Here is a 16,726-nt window from a genome sequence, read left to right as displayed (position 1 = left end):
TCAACTGTCAACACTTTTACAAAACAAAATGCACTTCTCCCTACTTCCATTAGCATTTCAGCTGCAATCAATGAGTAGCCAAATGTATCAATAGGCCTGCATTTTTATTATTATTAGCACTTCCTGTCTTTTTTAATATCAAGGAACATTTCACTTTCTCTGGCCACAGGAACAACATGAATTTGTGCATGAGGCAGATGCGGTGCGACTCGAGTCTCATCATCAGGTGGAAGACAGTGTCCCCTCTCTCTGGTCAGTCTCACTGGAGGAAAGGAGAGAACAGGGACCGTGAGAGGCAGACCCTCTTATGCTCTCTCCCTCCCTTCCTCCGCTGAGACTGATCATCAGATGCAGGTACCATCAGTCCAGGTAAATTTATGCTCAGTTGTGCCTCGCAAGTGTTACACCAACTGATCTATTTTGATTTCAAAGCTCAGACTTTGAAATATAATATGGTCAGAGAAGAACAATATTGGCAGGCCAGGCATATAGCCAATATGATGTAATAATGTATTAGGCCTACTGCACAAACATCATTCCTACAGAACTGTTTTTATTAGGTTAATATTGCATAGGCCTAATATTGCATGTTTTTTTTTTATCCGAGCGGTAGATATCGGCTTGCCTATTGACTGCTAAAGTGATCTTGACTCAGAAAAGGTTGGTGACCACTGCCTAGAATCTATCCTCCCACAGTGACTAAAGAATTGATATAACTTGAATCCCTCAGCCACTGTGAGAATCTAAGCATGTGGTACAGTACAAGCTCAGTTAAGTCACACCCTGCAGGTGTCAGCATATGTTTTACACAGATATGGATTCGAACACCATTAAAGGAGACACTTGTATGATCCAATGTGCCACCACTTTGACCCGAAAGAGACGTTTGGTTTAACAGTAAATTACATGGACTAATATACTGTATATTTTATGCAGGCCTACTCTCAGAGGTACCTTCGTAAATCAACTTGACTCTTATTTTTATATATTTTTTATGACAGTCTATGTCTACTCTTGTTGTCTGTATAGTTAAACACCATATTGTGCATGACTTAAATAAATTGACTTTTAATCATTTGGGAAATAAGATAGCCAGGCCTTTCAGGGAGGGGATATAACATTAAAATGGCAAATACCAGGCCCACAGCCATACACAGGGCTGCACTGCAACACTTGACACCATAATGCTTGATCCATCAATATTTTCACAAGTTTAAGGGTTGAAATAAGGATGTCCATTTTGAGAGCTGAATGGGGTTACAGAGGAAAAGAGAAATGTATGGCCTAGGATGGTAAACAACCACAGATGGAACAACATTTTCACAACACAGCGAACAAGGATCGATACAACCTGTTTACTGTACTTGCTATGCCAATATAGAATATTCCACAGGTCTATTCCAGAGAAGCAAAGATAGTGTTCACATCTAAATCGCTGCTGACTTCTGTTACTTTACGCAGGGGTAATGTTAGTGACAGGGCAGAAAAACATGAAAACTGGACTTGATGACGTCAGCCCTTGAATAGACAGGTGTCTTCAAGACCGAGAGAGTGTGTTTCTTGTTTACATTTTATATTGACGTTATTGTCCGGTTGAAATATTATTGATTATTTAGGCTAAAAACAACCTGAGGTTTGAATATAAACATCGTTTGACATGTTTCTATGAACTTTACGGATACAATTTGGATTTTTTTGTCTTCCTGTTTTTACTGCGTTTTAGCCTGTGGATTACTGAAGAAAACACGCGAACAAAACGGAGGTTTTTGGGTATAAACATTCTTTATCGAACAAAAATAACATTTATTGAGTAAATGAATGTCTGTTGATTGCAACCATATGTAAATCATCAAAGGTAAGGGATTAATTTTATCTCTATTTCTAAATTGTGTAACTGTTCTAGCTGGCTGGCTACTATTTGTAATGATTTGTTTAGTGGGCTATGTTCTCATAATCGTAATGTATGCTTTCGCCGTAAAGCATTTAAAAAATCTGACACCGTGGTTGGATTCACAAGCAGTTCATCTTTAAACCTATGTAAAATATGTTTTGTTTTCTGAATTTTTATAATGAGTATTTCTGTATATGAATTTGGCGCCCACCAGTTTCACTGGCTGTTGAAGAGGTGGGACGCTACCGTCTCACGTGCGCAAGAGAGGTTAACTTCTCTAGGATAGGGGGCGACATTTTCACTTTTGGATGAATTGGTGCCCAAATTGAACGTCCTCCTACTCTGTCCTAGATCATAATATATGCATATTATTATTACTATTGGATAGAAAACACTCTCAAGTTTCTAAAACTGTTTGAATTATATCTGTGAGTAAAACAGAACTCATATGGCAGGCAAACTTCCAAACAGGAAGTGAAAAATCTGAAATGGGTCGATCTGAAAGTCAACGCCTATTCAAATCTCCTATATTTATGGATCTGTATGCACTTCATACGCCTTCCACTAGATGTCAACAGGCAGTAGAACGTGGAATGAAGCGTCTAGCATGATGTGGGGCCGGATGAGAGCTATTGGAGTGCGTGGTCAGGCAGATTGCCAGTTCCTGGCCACGCACTCTCGGCATGTGATGTCTTTGTTTGCCATGAGTCATATAGACATGAAGACATGCTCCGTTTGGGATGTTATTTTGGATATATATGAGAAAAACATCCTGAAGATTTATTCTCAACTGAGTTTGACCAGTTTATTTGTGATATCACTTTTTGAAGTTTTCGTTCATTGCGCTAATGTGTATGGACACGTGTACTACACATGCTAGCCAAAGTTGCTAATTCGACAGAAGTAATGGACATTATAAAACAAAACAACGATTTATTGTGGAACTAGGATTCCTGGCACTGCATTCTGATGAAAGATCATCAAAGGTAAGGGAATATTTATTTATGATGTAAAATCTGACATGTTGGCTGGATTCACAAGATGTTTATCTTTAATTATATGTACAACATGTATCTTTCATCAAAGTTTTATGATGAGTATTTCTGTATTTCACGTTGCTCTCTGTAATTATTCTGGCTATTTTGGATGCATTTCTGAACATGGCGCCAATGTAAAACCACGATTTGTGGCTATAAATATGCACATTATCGAACAAAACATAAATGTATTGTATAACATGATGTCATATGAATGTCATCTGATGAAGATGTTCAAAGGTTAGTGATTAATTTTATCTCTATTTGTGGGTTTTGTGAAAGCTATCTTTGCTGTGAAAAAATGGCTGTGTTGTTTTGGATATGGTGGTGAGCTATCATAAATATACAGTATGTTGTGTTTTCGCTGTAAAACATTAAAAAAATCGGACATGTTGGCTGGATTCACAAGATGTTTATCTTTCATTTGCTGTATTGGACTTGTGATTTCATGATATTATATTATATTATTTACCTGTGGCGCTATGCTAGGCTATGCTAGTCAGCGTTTCTGATGACAATGATCCCGGATCCGGGATGGGTGGTTCAGAGGGGTTTTAAGTAACCATCCGAGGTTTTAACAAACTATGCACAAGGATGTTGAAGGAGAAAGAAGATCTTAGACATAACTACAAGGTATAGAGAGCGCAATTTTTTACCTGAAATTTCTTGCAATGTGTTTTTAGGGCTGCCTGGAAGAAAATTTGGCTTTTTTAATGGACGCTTAAAAAAAATACAAGTAAGCTACTGAATTGTTACCCAGAAATTAAGGATGCACAATATATCGGTGAACTTCGGACGATATTAGCTAAAAATGCCAACATCGGCATCGACCCGATGTCTAGTTTAACGCCGATGTGCAAAACTGATGTCAAAGCTGACGTGCATACCTATATAACGTAGGTACATGACGTAATGACGCCACGTAAAATGTTGCGCTACACGTGCAACACAGCATTCCTAACCTAGCCCACAATGTCTGCTGTGTGGATCGAGCAGTCAACAAGTCCAGCAGTCATTTGAAAGAGTAAGAAAATTTCAGCTAGACAACTCGAATGCAAAATCCATTAAAACGCCAAGATAATGGAATTCATTGCCCTTGACAATCAACCGTTCTCTGTCGTGGGTGATGTTGGCTTTCGCGACTGGTCGAGCCCCAGTACACACTAACTTTACCAAGTGCGCTATTGTTCAGATGTTGCCCTACCGGAGTTACACAGTAATTGAAAGAAATATACATAAAAAATAAAATAAATAAAACATTGCGTCACTGCTATAAGCTTCACGACTGACATTTGGACCAGCGATGTCAGCCCCATGAGCATTCTGAGTCTGACAGAACAGTGGGTCGTTGTGTATTTCTAACTGAGAAAAGTCGTATTGCATGCTCATGAATGTGCTGGTTGTCATACCATTGCTGCCATTTCAATGGCATTTGACAACATGTTTGAAACTTGAACACACTAGCTAGCTCCATTCGAACAACTGACTCGAGAAATAAGCTCATCAACTGCACCTGCAGCAGACGTGATACCCTCTGTCATGGCATTGAAACGCCTGCTCAACAAAACTGCAGACACAGGCTGTGAACAAGCGACTCGGTGGCATTCTCTCTACTGTGTCGCCACCATGCTCGATGCTATGTACAAGAACCGCTACTTCGATGCAGACAAGAAACAGTGTTTACGTGAAATCTTACATACACTGCTGGACAAGATGGAAACAGACACAGTGACAGTGCGCACCGAGGAAGAGAGGCCACGGACAGACAGAGCTGAAACTTCACTGCTTGACATGTATGATGAAATCCTGGTTGAGAATGAAACGACTGAACAAATGAACAACAAAACAGCACAGCAAGTAAGTGAAAGAAATAGGTTTGATTATGTTTTACTGGTAATGGGGACATACGTAAATGCCCCAAAAATGACTTTTTGGTCAGTGTGTGTGTTTGTGTGCGTGTAACCTTGACTTAACTAGGCAAGTCAGTTAAAACAACAAATTCTTACTTACAATGACGGCCTACCCTGGCCAAACCCGTACGACGTTGGGCCAATTGTGCGCCACCCTATGGGACTCCCAATCACGGCTGGATGTGATACATTCGAACCAGGGACTGTAGTGACGCCTCTTGCACTGAGATGCAGTGCCTTAGACTGGTGCGTCCATGTGTTTGTGTTAACTATTTAACTGTACTAGAATGCTTAAAAGGCTGCTAAAATGTTAAATATCGGTTATCGGGGTCGGCCAAAAATAGAATATTGGTGCATCACTACTAGAAATTATTTGATATTGAGAAAAAAACAGCTGCATTGGACCTTTAAGTGTATTAAGTCAGAAATAGGTAAAAGAGAATAAGAGGCCCCTTAATATTTTACTAGCAGACAGTGCAGCTTGCACACGTCTTGGTAAGGAAGATACAGTGTAACCCCTCTTTATGCCGAGATATCATGATGTAAAATTTCGGATTAGAGCCATCCCCTAGAGGAGGATCATGGTTAATAAGCCTGTGCCTCTTGATTATTTTTGAAAACTATATTCCTTCTCCACTGGCCGGGCTCCAAACCACCAAAGCAAACATAACTCTCACATTGAGAAGCTTTGCACATTCTTATTTACCAGCATTCCATTCAAAAATACAGTATTCTTTTTGTAAAATACCTTTGACAGCATGCCCATTTAATTTAATTTTTTTAATACACACCACATACAGTAAACATGCGTTTTCATCATTAGTCCTCTAAATAAAAACATTACTTGAATAAACCACTCGTTTCTGTTTGTCTTCAGACTCCAGGTTAATTAATGATAGAAAATCTTTCCTTTCAAGGAAATGTGTGGACCAATATTGAGTTTGCTGCATATAGGCTGAAGGGACAACACCATTGAAACAGCCAATTATAGCTAGTCTTGCTTTATTAAGTTTATAGAATGAATAAAGCTTTAAACTGTGGCCATACTGCACCCTTTTACAGCTCACTCAGGGTTGTCAGTCAATGCTGTTTGAGTAACAGGAGAGAATAGATTTGGTTTCTACAAAAATGCTGCAGAGAGTAAAGATTTTGCTTTTGTTGCAAATTAAATACATGTGATAGGAAGTCGTTGAAGACGAGAGTGACAAGACAAGAAGAACGAGTTGAGCTCTGAGTGGAGACAGTGGGTTCAGCTGCATTACCCACAGTCTTGATTATAGACCGCCTTATACAATGGCAGGACATTTCTTTAGAAACGTGTGGTAAACCAAAGCATTTCCTGAAATGGTCTACTCTGTGTATTTGTGACTCAAATGCTGAAAGTGGAATAAATCGACTCCCATCCAAAAACATAACTGCAATGTCTTTATGTGTTCCAAGCAGATTAAATTAACATTATGTTATATAAAATGCAACAGCAGATAAGTAAGTTGTTACTGAAATCATATTATTGCACAAATAAAAAATATATGCATACTACAATGGGGATTGGGGACCATACAGAACAAAGAGGAACTAAACCTAAGCTGGGATGGTTAAGATTAAGAAAGATGAAAGTGAGAGATACAATAGCCTACTGCAGACCAATATACCACTAGGTGTGTTGGACAGGCATTGGACAGGCACTTGATTTCCATTCCATTTCCGTTTTTTCATGGGACCTCCAATGTGTGCGTGCGCTTGCATGTGCAAACATTTTTTTAATGAGTTTTATAATAAAGATATGTAATTTAACTTTACAAATGTATTACCTTTTAATGTGGCATGAACACAAGCAGTCATGATGTTTTCATCTGATTGTCAAACAAATCACTTCCAAAAGTAGGTTACCTTCCCATGTTCGTCCAAAATAATCCCAGTATCTGTGCACCCGCCAACTTTCTTTCAATTCCATTGGTGTAGTCTATCTTATTTTGGTGAGGTAGCGCAACATTTCTTTTAGAAACATTGTCATAATTTATCAGTCAAAGTTTGTACCGACAGACTGTCTGATAGCCTATTGAATATCATTGTAGAATAGCCCTAAGAATATTAGACTCATACACCAAGTTAGGCATACCTTATTTCAAAATTCAGCCATCATCACTGTCAAGTGTGAATGATAATTCTTCACGTTTTAACAGTGAAATGTCCAAACTGCGTCTGCATGCCAATCATTTGATCTCAATCAGTTTCATGGGAATGCGCATTAAGATCTTCTTGAAGTTCTGTTTCGTGAGCCAGTTAAAGCAGACTGTGTTAACAAACTATGAGCCTTTCTTGTATGCATATTTTGTTTTAATTAAAGCATATATCCTGCCTAGTGGCTCGCTCTGTTGAGTTTTGGCCACGAGGACTTTTATCGACTATTCAGCTTCAGATAAGAAATGACTGAGGATGTGTTATTGGTGTAACATTTTATAGGCCTTCTATGGTAAAGTGTATGCTATTATTGTCACGCCTTGACCTTAGAGATCCTTATTATTCTCTATGTTTGGTTAGGTTAGGGTGTGACTCGGGTGGGAAAATCTAGGTTTTCTATTTCTTTGTGGTTTTGGCTGAGTATGGTTCCCAATCAGAGGCAGCTGTCTATTGTTTTTCTTTTGGGTTTTGTGGGATCTTGTTTTCTGTATAGTTTATTTTGCCTTACAGAACTGTGAGCTTTCGTTTTTGTCGTTGTTATTTTGCTTTTGGTGACATCAATAAAATAGAACAATGTACGCCTACCACGCTGCACCTTGGTCCGGTCATTCCACAAACGAGAGCCGTAACAATTATATTAGGTTGTTAAGTGAAATACTAATGAATCATTATGTGATCTTGCTTTGATTTAACTTTACTAAACACCATTGTCAGAAGTAAAAATCTTCTATTTGTAATAATAATAATAAGTGATGAGTAGGACTATTAGTCATAGACAACAGAACTTGATGAGGGTTATTTTGAGCGCCCTTCTATTCATGGTGCTGAAAGGACAGCACCATAACCAAGTGGTCACATATCGTTCTGGGTTCCACTGCGTAAGAAGTGTCCATAGACTTTTATGAACAGCCATGCAGACACACTGTGAATTTGGATCCTAGATCTCGTTGGTGTGATGATAAGGTTCATGCGGGGGATCAGTTTGTCTGCATACACAATAGAGGTGATACGTTTCTGTAAGCTAAGCACTCGGACAGTTGGGCGAGTTCAAAATCGTCGTACATGAGCTCCAAGTCCATAACAAACTGTTTTGAGGACACCCGTTTTAGCAACCCCTGATACACAGGAGGTTGGTGGCATCTGAATTGGGGAAGACAGGCTCGTGGTAATGGCTGGAGTGGAATAAGTGGAATGGTATCAAACACATCGGCGGCAGGTAGCCTAGTGGTTAGAGCATTTGGCCAGTAACCGAAAGGTTGTTAGATCAAATCCCTGAGCTGACAAGGTAAAGATCTGTCATTCTTCCCCTGAACAAGGCAGTTAACACACTGTTCCTAGGCTGTCATTGTAAATAAGAATTTGTTCTTAACTGACTTGCCTAGATAAATAAATCAAACACATGGTTTAATTCCATTCCAGACATTATTATGAGATGTCCTCCCCTCAGCAGCCTCCACTGCCCTGGTAGAATTTTCTGTCTGTGGCTGTTCTTGTTACGTCGGGTTTGACACGCTCGGAGTAGTCAAGCATCTGACCGACGGGCCTCTGCACACACGCCTACAGTTCTTCATCATTCGTGCCACCGCCAGAGAGAGAAGTCAGGGAAGAAACCGCCTACACGTATCTATAAACTGCTATAGACTCAGCAAATTGGATGCAGTCTATCACAGTGCCATCTGTTTTGTCACCAAAGCCCCATATACTACCCACCACTGTGACCTGTATGCTCTCGTTGGCTGGCCCTTGCTTCATATTCGTCGTCAAACCCACTGGCTCCAGGTCATCCATAAGTCTTTGCTAGGTAAAGCCCTGCCTTATCTCAGCTCACTGGTCACCATAGCAGCACCCACCCATAGCATGCACTCCAGCAGGTATATCTCACTGGTCACCCCCAAAGCCAATTCCTTCTTTGGCTGCCTTTCCTTCCAGTTCTCTGCTGCCAATGACTGGAACGAATTTCAAAAATCACTGAGGCTGGAGACTCATATCTCCCTCTCTAACTTTAAGCACCAGCTGTCAGAGCAGCTCACAGATCACTGGACCTGTACATAGCCCATCTGTAAATAGCCCATCCAACTACCTCATCCCCATACTGTTATTTTTTTTTTGTTGCTCCTTTGCACCCCAGTATTTCTACTTGCACATTCATCTTCTGCACATCTATCACTCCAGTGTTGAATTGCTAAATTGTAATTATTTCACCACTATGGCATATTTATTGCCTTACCTCCCTTATCTTACCTCATTTGCACACACTGTATATAGACTTTTCTATTGTGTTATTGACTGTATGTTTGTTTATTCCATGTGTAACTCTGTGTTGTTGTTTGTGTTGCACTGCTTTGCTTTATCTTGGCCAGGTCACAGTTGTAAATGAGAACTTGTTCTCAACTGGCCTACCTGGTCAAATAAACATGGCATACTCTTTTTGTCTAGACAGCATCAGATACATGGGCTACACATACTGAGACAGAGGGGAGCTGTTTTTCTGAATTTGCGTGCGTCTCGGCTCAGATCACACTTCGTCACATAAATAAATAATATACAGATCATATTTACCCTGTTGCGCCCATAAAGCGCCTGTATTATGGCTATCAATTTGTTTACACTGTATAACATGTCCTTCCTTATTGTTGGCTTATTTCCACGCCTTTTTAAAATAAATAAATAATAGTGGGATCTTGTCAATTATAGCTCCACTGAATCTTGTTTTTAATGGCCTGTCCACTATCTGGAAAAAAACATGAATATTTTACTTTTGACATATTGCACCACATGAATGTTTTAGTGGACGCAAGTTCCTGGATATTATAAACTCTATGAGTCAGTGCTACTCCTCCTTAAATGTGCAATTTGCATTTGATGATAAAAAACCACAGACCACTAGACTAGTTGTCCTTTGGAAATGCTCTGCAAACCACATTCTGACTTAAAGCAGCATTCAGCTCCTAATTATACCCTGGCCAGATATGCCTGAAGAACAGCACTTGTGTCCCTGATGGAAACATTATGTGTGCTTTTGGGAAACCAGCAGAGCCCTACATATCATGGGGCCATGGGGCCAGAAGAGGTCTTTCTGTCTGTGTGGTTCCCTTTTATTGGAAATTGAGCACTTATATAATTTTTTAAGTTATATAAGCGCTTTGCCTTTAATACAGAGAGCATGCATGAGTTCTTTGTCTCTCTGTCACTAAAGCAATGCCAGCCAGAATGACCACATTTTAATTTTCATCAAAAGCTTAAAAACTACTAATGGTTATATAACAATCAAAGACACCAGACATTTCATAATATCCTAATGGACGTTTCAGAAATATTTCAATAAATCACATAGGGAAGGATGGACGGAGGGTGGGGGTGGCCAGCATGACAATAGGTTATATTTACATACATCTGGGGAATGGAGTATCTGCAAAGTATGTTGTTAAGGGGAGTGATCCTTTTGACATACACTTGACAGATTATCTAGATTATGGATTAAATATATATTTATTTATTTATATTCCTAAAAGCTTTCTATTTTAAGATACTGCAACAAATCCTGGTCTTTTCACTCTTGATACTGCGACACTGTAACGCAACATTACCACCTCAGTCCATTACCTTCTAAATGTATTTTCAGATCATACATCTCTGTGTGTAATTTCTTATTTTTTATTATTATTATTTTTAATTTAAATTTTACCCCCTTTTCTCCCCAATTTTCGTGGTATCCAAACTGACCTCCCGGTCGCGGCCGGCTGCGACAGAGCTTGGGCGCGAACCCAGAGTCTCTGGTGGCGCAGCTAGCGCTGTGATGCAGTGTCCCATTAAGTTTCATAAATCAACCTTCAAATGACATTGTTCATACAGGTCAGTATGTTATCAATTCCATATAAATATTCATAATTTTTTGTATTTATTTATTTCACCTTTATTTAACCAGGTAGGCTAGATGAGAACAAGTTCTCATTTACAACTGCGACCTGGCCAAGATAAAGCATAATACAAATAGCATTACACCTTGAGAAAGATACATAATTGTAATGACAGAAAAACTCCATTACTACACCATTGGTGAAATTCAATGTTGATACTGAAGTAATAATAGCATTACTGCACAAGTATAACTGCTACTTAGTGTAAAATGTTACAGACGTATCCGTTGTATATTTTCTTTAACTACCATGTTTATCTTCTTTGCTGTGATATACCTGTACATGATCAGAGCCCTATTCCCAACACGAATGATGCCATGGTTCAAATGTGCGTTTCAGTACACTATATACTGGTTGAAACAGAGATAACGGGGGAAAGAGACACTATACTGGACCAAACTCATTGAATCGCTTGCACATAGCCATGGCCTTATTGTGAAAAAGAACTACAGTACGTGAGTCAGAAAGCCAGATGCTACAATATTTACCATGGATGAACAGCAGGTGAGTTCTAGTAGATCCATCAATTTTTTAAAGATAAGTTACATAAAAATTTAAAAAAGAACCCATTTAGAAGAAAAAAGAGGACGCCTGAAATATCTGAAAGCTTTCTACAGGTAGTTTTTTTACCTTACAGAAAATACCATAAATGAATGATGACAGTGAATGAACGCCCTGTGCCAGGACAGGGGAACTCAAAGGTTAACGACAATTCAATTTAGAATATCCCCAAATGGTTCAAGTTTCATCATGACTAGTTTTCACCATTCACATCGACAGCATTGTCATCGTTTGAGATCAATGTCTTTCACTTCCTTTTTCATTTCATCAGATTTTCCCACTACTGACAATCCAAGACCACAATATAACCAATCAACATTCTGCTACTGGCTCAGTCTAATTCAATAAGTATTGTGGTATCTTGTGTGTGTACTTAGGACAAAAACACATTACCAGTCCATTAGCGTTCCAGGTTAGTCTCTAAGGATGCGTTCACACAACCCAATTCTGATATTTTTTTCACAAATTGGTCTTTTGACCAATCAGATCCGCTCTGAAAAAGATCTGATGTGAAAATATGTGATGTGATTGGTCAAAAGACCAATTAGTGGAAAAAATATAAGAATTAGGCTGCCTGTGTAAGCGCAGCTTTAGTTGGTCTGTCTACAACCCAATGGATTGACAGGTTGCTGCTTGGACTGAAATGTTATTTTTATTTCTTTTTTTATTTCACCTTTATTTAACCAGGTAGGCCAGTTGAGAACAAGTTCTCATTTACAACTGCGACATGGCCAAAATTGCAACAGTTCACACTTTTAAACGGACATAAAGTAGTTTGATGCACTTCCGCATTTCATGTGACTCGAAGGGTTGTCCACATTGTTAAAAAACAGGTATTTCCACAGGCCATTAACTGTATGAAAAGGCCTCCAACGGCCATTTAAATGTTTTAACAGTGGGTTAACTGCCTTGTTCAGGGGCAAAACAACAGATTTTTACCTTGTCAGCTCAGGGATTCAATCTTGCAACAGTTCGGTTACTAGTCCAACACTCTAACCACTAGGCTACCTGCCACCCCATTGCAGCTGAGCGGTATCATACTGCTTTCTCACACTTGTCATATTTAACAGGGATTTTACACATTTCTAGGATGCATGTTTTGAAAAACATAGTAACACTTTCAAGTGTAAAAGCCAACAATTATAATGAATTTTCTACATAGAGACATAACATACAGTATAATTAGTCCCATAAGGAGACATTATAAAGAGTCATAAATGTGTATAACTAGTAATAATGCATTATACCTGACCTGTCAGTGTAAAGTAAAGTGTTAAGTGTTAAAGTGCAGGGTTGGGTATGTTACTTTCTAAATCGAATTAGTTACCGTTACTAGTTACCGGTCCAAAACTATAATCAGCAACGTAACTTTTGGATTACCCAAACTCAGTAATGTAATGTGATTACTTTCAGATTACTTAACCTTTAAAAGGCATTAGAAAAAAGGCATTAGAAGACAAAAAGGATCCATCAAATGCATTTTGGTGTGTCATCATAGTGGTCTCTGACTTGAAAAAAAAAATAGAAAGGTGTCATAATGTACTTTTTCAAAAACATAATTACAAAGAAACCGACTCATCTAGTTTTTCAAAAGTATCTGTAATCTCATTACAATATTTTTGCTTGTAACGTAACTGTAATAAGTTTACATGTGTGACGACCATCCCACTCTGTCTGCCGAATCCTTTCTCTCTGCTCTTCTTTTCCTTAATAGGATGTTGGGGGGCGGAGCTGGGAGGGTCGTCAGCGAAATGGGATACACGTGGGCTCGGGTGTGTCCCGGGGATAAATACACCTTTCCCCCACACATCGAGGAGACTCTCTCCACGCAGAGACACTGTTGTTTGGTGTTCATTTGTTTTGGCACCTTTCAACACCCCTCATTATCACCATCTATGCACGCATCCACTCACTCACACTACTGACTACACACCATTGTCACATGGATGTATTTGACTTAATTTAATAAATATGTTTGTCATTTCTCTATCTCCACGTTGTCTTCCTCTTTGTTACGAGCTACGAGCCAGTTCGTAACACACTGTTAAAGTGTAACTAAAAGGTTTTCTTTGGGGCACTCAGAGCAGTAAGTGTTTATAATTGTCACGTTCGTCGTAATGAATGGACCATGGTGCAGCGTGGTAGGTGTACATATTCCTTTTAATAAATGAACACCGGACAAAAACAACAAAATCAACGAAACGTGAAGATATACAACTAGCGCTGACAGGCAACTAAACATAGACAAGATCCCATGAATAACCATGGGGAAATGGCTACCTAAATATGATCCCCAATCAGAGACAACGATAAACAGCTGCCTCTGATTGGGAACCATATCAGGCCACCATAGAAATACAAAACACCTATATGACCCACCCAAGTCACTATCACGCCCAAACCAACACAGAGAATAAACAGCTTACTATGGTCAGGGCGTGACAATAATATACTGAACAAAAATATAAACGCACATGCAACATTTTCAATGATTTTACTGTGTCACAGTTCATTTAAGGAAATCAAATTAAATAAATTCATTAGGCCCTAATCTATGGATTTCACATGACTGGGCAGGGGCGCAGCCATGGGTGGGCCTGGGAGGGCATAGGCCCAGCTACTTGGGAGCCAGGGCCACCCACCGGGGAGCCAGGCCCAGCCAATCAGAATGAGTTTTCCCCCGAAAAGGGCTTTATTACAGACAGAAATACTCCTCAGTTTAATCAGCTGGTCTCAGACGATCTCTCAGATGAATAAACTGGATGTGGAGGTCCTCGGCTGGCGTGGTTAGATGTGGTCTGCAGTTGTGAGGCCGGTTGGAAGTACTGCCAAATTCTCTAAAACGATATTGGAGGTGGCTTACAGTAGAGAAATGAACATTCAATTCCCTGGCAAAAGCTCTGGACATTCCTGCAGTCAAGTTGAGACATCTGTGGCATTGTGTTGTGTGACAAAACTGAGTAATAATCATGCTGTTTAATCAGCTTCTTAATATTCCAAACCTGTCAAGTGGATGGATTATCTTGGCAAAGGAGCAATGCTCACTAACAGGGATGTAAACAAATATGAGAGAAATAAGCATTTTGTATGGAAACACTTTACATGTTGCATTTAAATTTTTGTTCAGTATAGATTGTTCAGATACCATGTGTGGTCAGGTAGTTTTAATCAGAGGAAGAACACTATAGGACATTATGAAATATTAAGCTATTTTTCACCAGAGAGCATTAGGTCATGCTCCAGAGAAGATTTCAGATGAATGAACACACCCCTTACAGTACATTAAGGTTGATTTAATTCAAGCATGCTTTTTAAGTTCATATGTTTCTGAAAATTCCTCAGAACGTGTGAGATGTTATCTTTGTTCATGCTTTTCAGAATTACATGGATTCCACATGTTCAAGAGTATAATTCAGGAATGGAAAAATGTAAATATATTGGCAGTGCCACCATAACTGAGCTAGTACTAAAATGGCACCCAAAATTGTAATAGAATAGTCAGATTTTTGCACATACAAAATGTTGTTGGTGATCTCAGTTTTTTCCCCCATAATGGAATTTGTGCTAAGCACATTAGCAAATGTCTGTTTGGAATATTTGATAAGCGATAACCCATAAAACGCAACGGTGCAATGCCAACATGCTCATAATAGAGAAAATGTATTATTTGAACCATCTTAAACCTCCACAATCCTCACATGACACCGCTTTATCAATCAAGATGTTTTGTCGGCATCTTTACCATCACCATCTCTTTCTCTGAATGGGCCAAGCGTATGGAACAATCCCTTGGAACTGTTTAACGCCCCAACCCCCAACTATTGGATGAAAAATGGGGAATTGAGCAGAGAAAAGTCTACTTAAATACACATTTTTCACTGTCATCCAAGGGCACAAACTCCTGCAGAGCAGAGGAGCCGAGCAGGGCCAGACATTTGTGTAAGGCCCCTAATTATGACTGCTTGCCTCGCTAATAAGCGACATCTTCCCAAATTGGAGTATAATCAGCGTCTGCTTAATTATCCGAGGTGTCTCTTGTTCCCCAAACATCCCGCCCCTTTGATTAGCTTGTTAAAGGGTATTTTGCAAGTGAACCTTGATGGGAAGGTCAAACGCAGCCTGGAGTGCTTACACAGGAGCTCTTTATCCACTAAAACTGAGGAGTCAAATCAAAGATGGTTTATTTATGTGAAAGCTCAAATTAAGAAAGAGCGCTTGGGTAGAAAGGTAGAAAGCTTAGCAGGATTTGAAGAAAAAAAGCTTGGAAAAAAATATACCAACTTGACATGACCACCATTCTCATCTAGTTGTTGTTGTAATGGATGTAGCTATGAGTATAAATGTATAATCCTCAGAGCCTACCTGTTTTTTGATTTGTAAAAGCACATATACTGTATGTGTATGAAACAGTAAGCAAAAACGTTGAATTTGGTCATATGTGGAAATGTGCCTTACTTCCTTTTATATTTTGTGTAACGTCAGTAGTCTAGTCAAGGAAGCATCATGCAAAATATATTGACGCCCTCCACTCACCAAGACCATTGCCAAATAAGGCGCGCTGTCACCTGCTTTTATAGTAAGCCTTGAGGTGGTACCACCCAGCACATCTAGGTAGGTAGTGTATTTCATACCGAACCCCTCCACTGAGAGGGGTACAGTTACATCACAATTTCAATGGTAGAGTTGAACCGCTAGGGGCAAAAAGAGCTAGATTTCAATTAAAATACCAAAATGTATCACCTTTGCAAAGGACTGTCAAAATGAAGACCAGAATTGACATGTATCATTATAACTAAGCCTAAAATATTTGGTTTTCGATTCATTTTGATATTTTCATAAATGTTACTCTTTAAAGCCCCCATGCAGTCTTTTAAATCAAATGTTTTAAATCATCACTGTATGCCTAATAAATTGCTGTGTGTGTTTATTTAATGAAAAATAAATATATTTTTGATCATTTATTGCCCTGAGCTTCCTTATGCAATTTAAATACACAGCCCTGATTGGAAGATAGGATTTTCTAAACTCTAGAGCCTACCCTGCCTATCCCTTCAAAGTAGGAGAATATATATGCAAATAAAAGATGATTGGTCAATGGTCAGAATAATCAGATCAGATTATGATGTCATGCTGTGGGCCAAAAACTCCATCCCACCTGAGCAAGCTGAAATTCCACAAATTGTTTTTGAATAAAAGGGCATCAACATAAATTTCATAATTTCAGTGTTA

At 39.1% G+C, this 16,726-nt stretch overlaps 2 protein-coding genes across 2 annotated transcripts in view; one reads left to right on the top strand and one right to left on the bottom strand.

The window, feature by feature from the left end:
- The window catches only part of LOC139550563 (parathyroid hormone/parathyroid hormone-related peptide receptor-like), a 74,025-nt gene that overhangs the window by 33,464 nt on the left and 23,835 nt on the right, over positions 1-16,726 (bottom strand). The window lies entirely within an intron of this gene.
- The window catches only part of LOC139550564 (myosin light chain 1, cardiac muscle-like), a 68,059-nt gene continuing 55,872 nt past the window's right edge, over positions 4,540-16,726 (top strand). The window contains exon 1 of the mRNA XM_071361520.1: positions 4,540-4,785. Coding sequence (XP_071217621.1) covers positions 4,555-4,785 — 231 coding nt within the window. The 5' untranslated portion in view covers positions 4,540-4,554. The remainder of the gene's footprint in view (positions 4,786-16,726) is intronic.

The sequence above is a fragment of the Salvelinus alpinus genome, chromosome 23, assembly GCF_045679555.1.
Source record: "Salvelinus alpinus chromosome 23, SLU_Salpinus.1, whole genome shotgun sequence".
In the NCBI taxonomy this organism is placed as follows: Eukaryota; Metazoa; Chordata; class Actinopteri; order Salmoniformes; family Salmonidae; genus Salvelinus; species Salvelinus alpinus.
The sequence above is the reverse complement of the archived record's forward strand: the minus strand, read 5'-3'. Positions and strand labels throughout refer to the sequence as shown.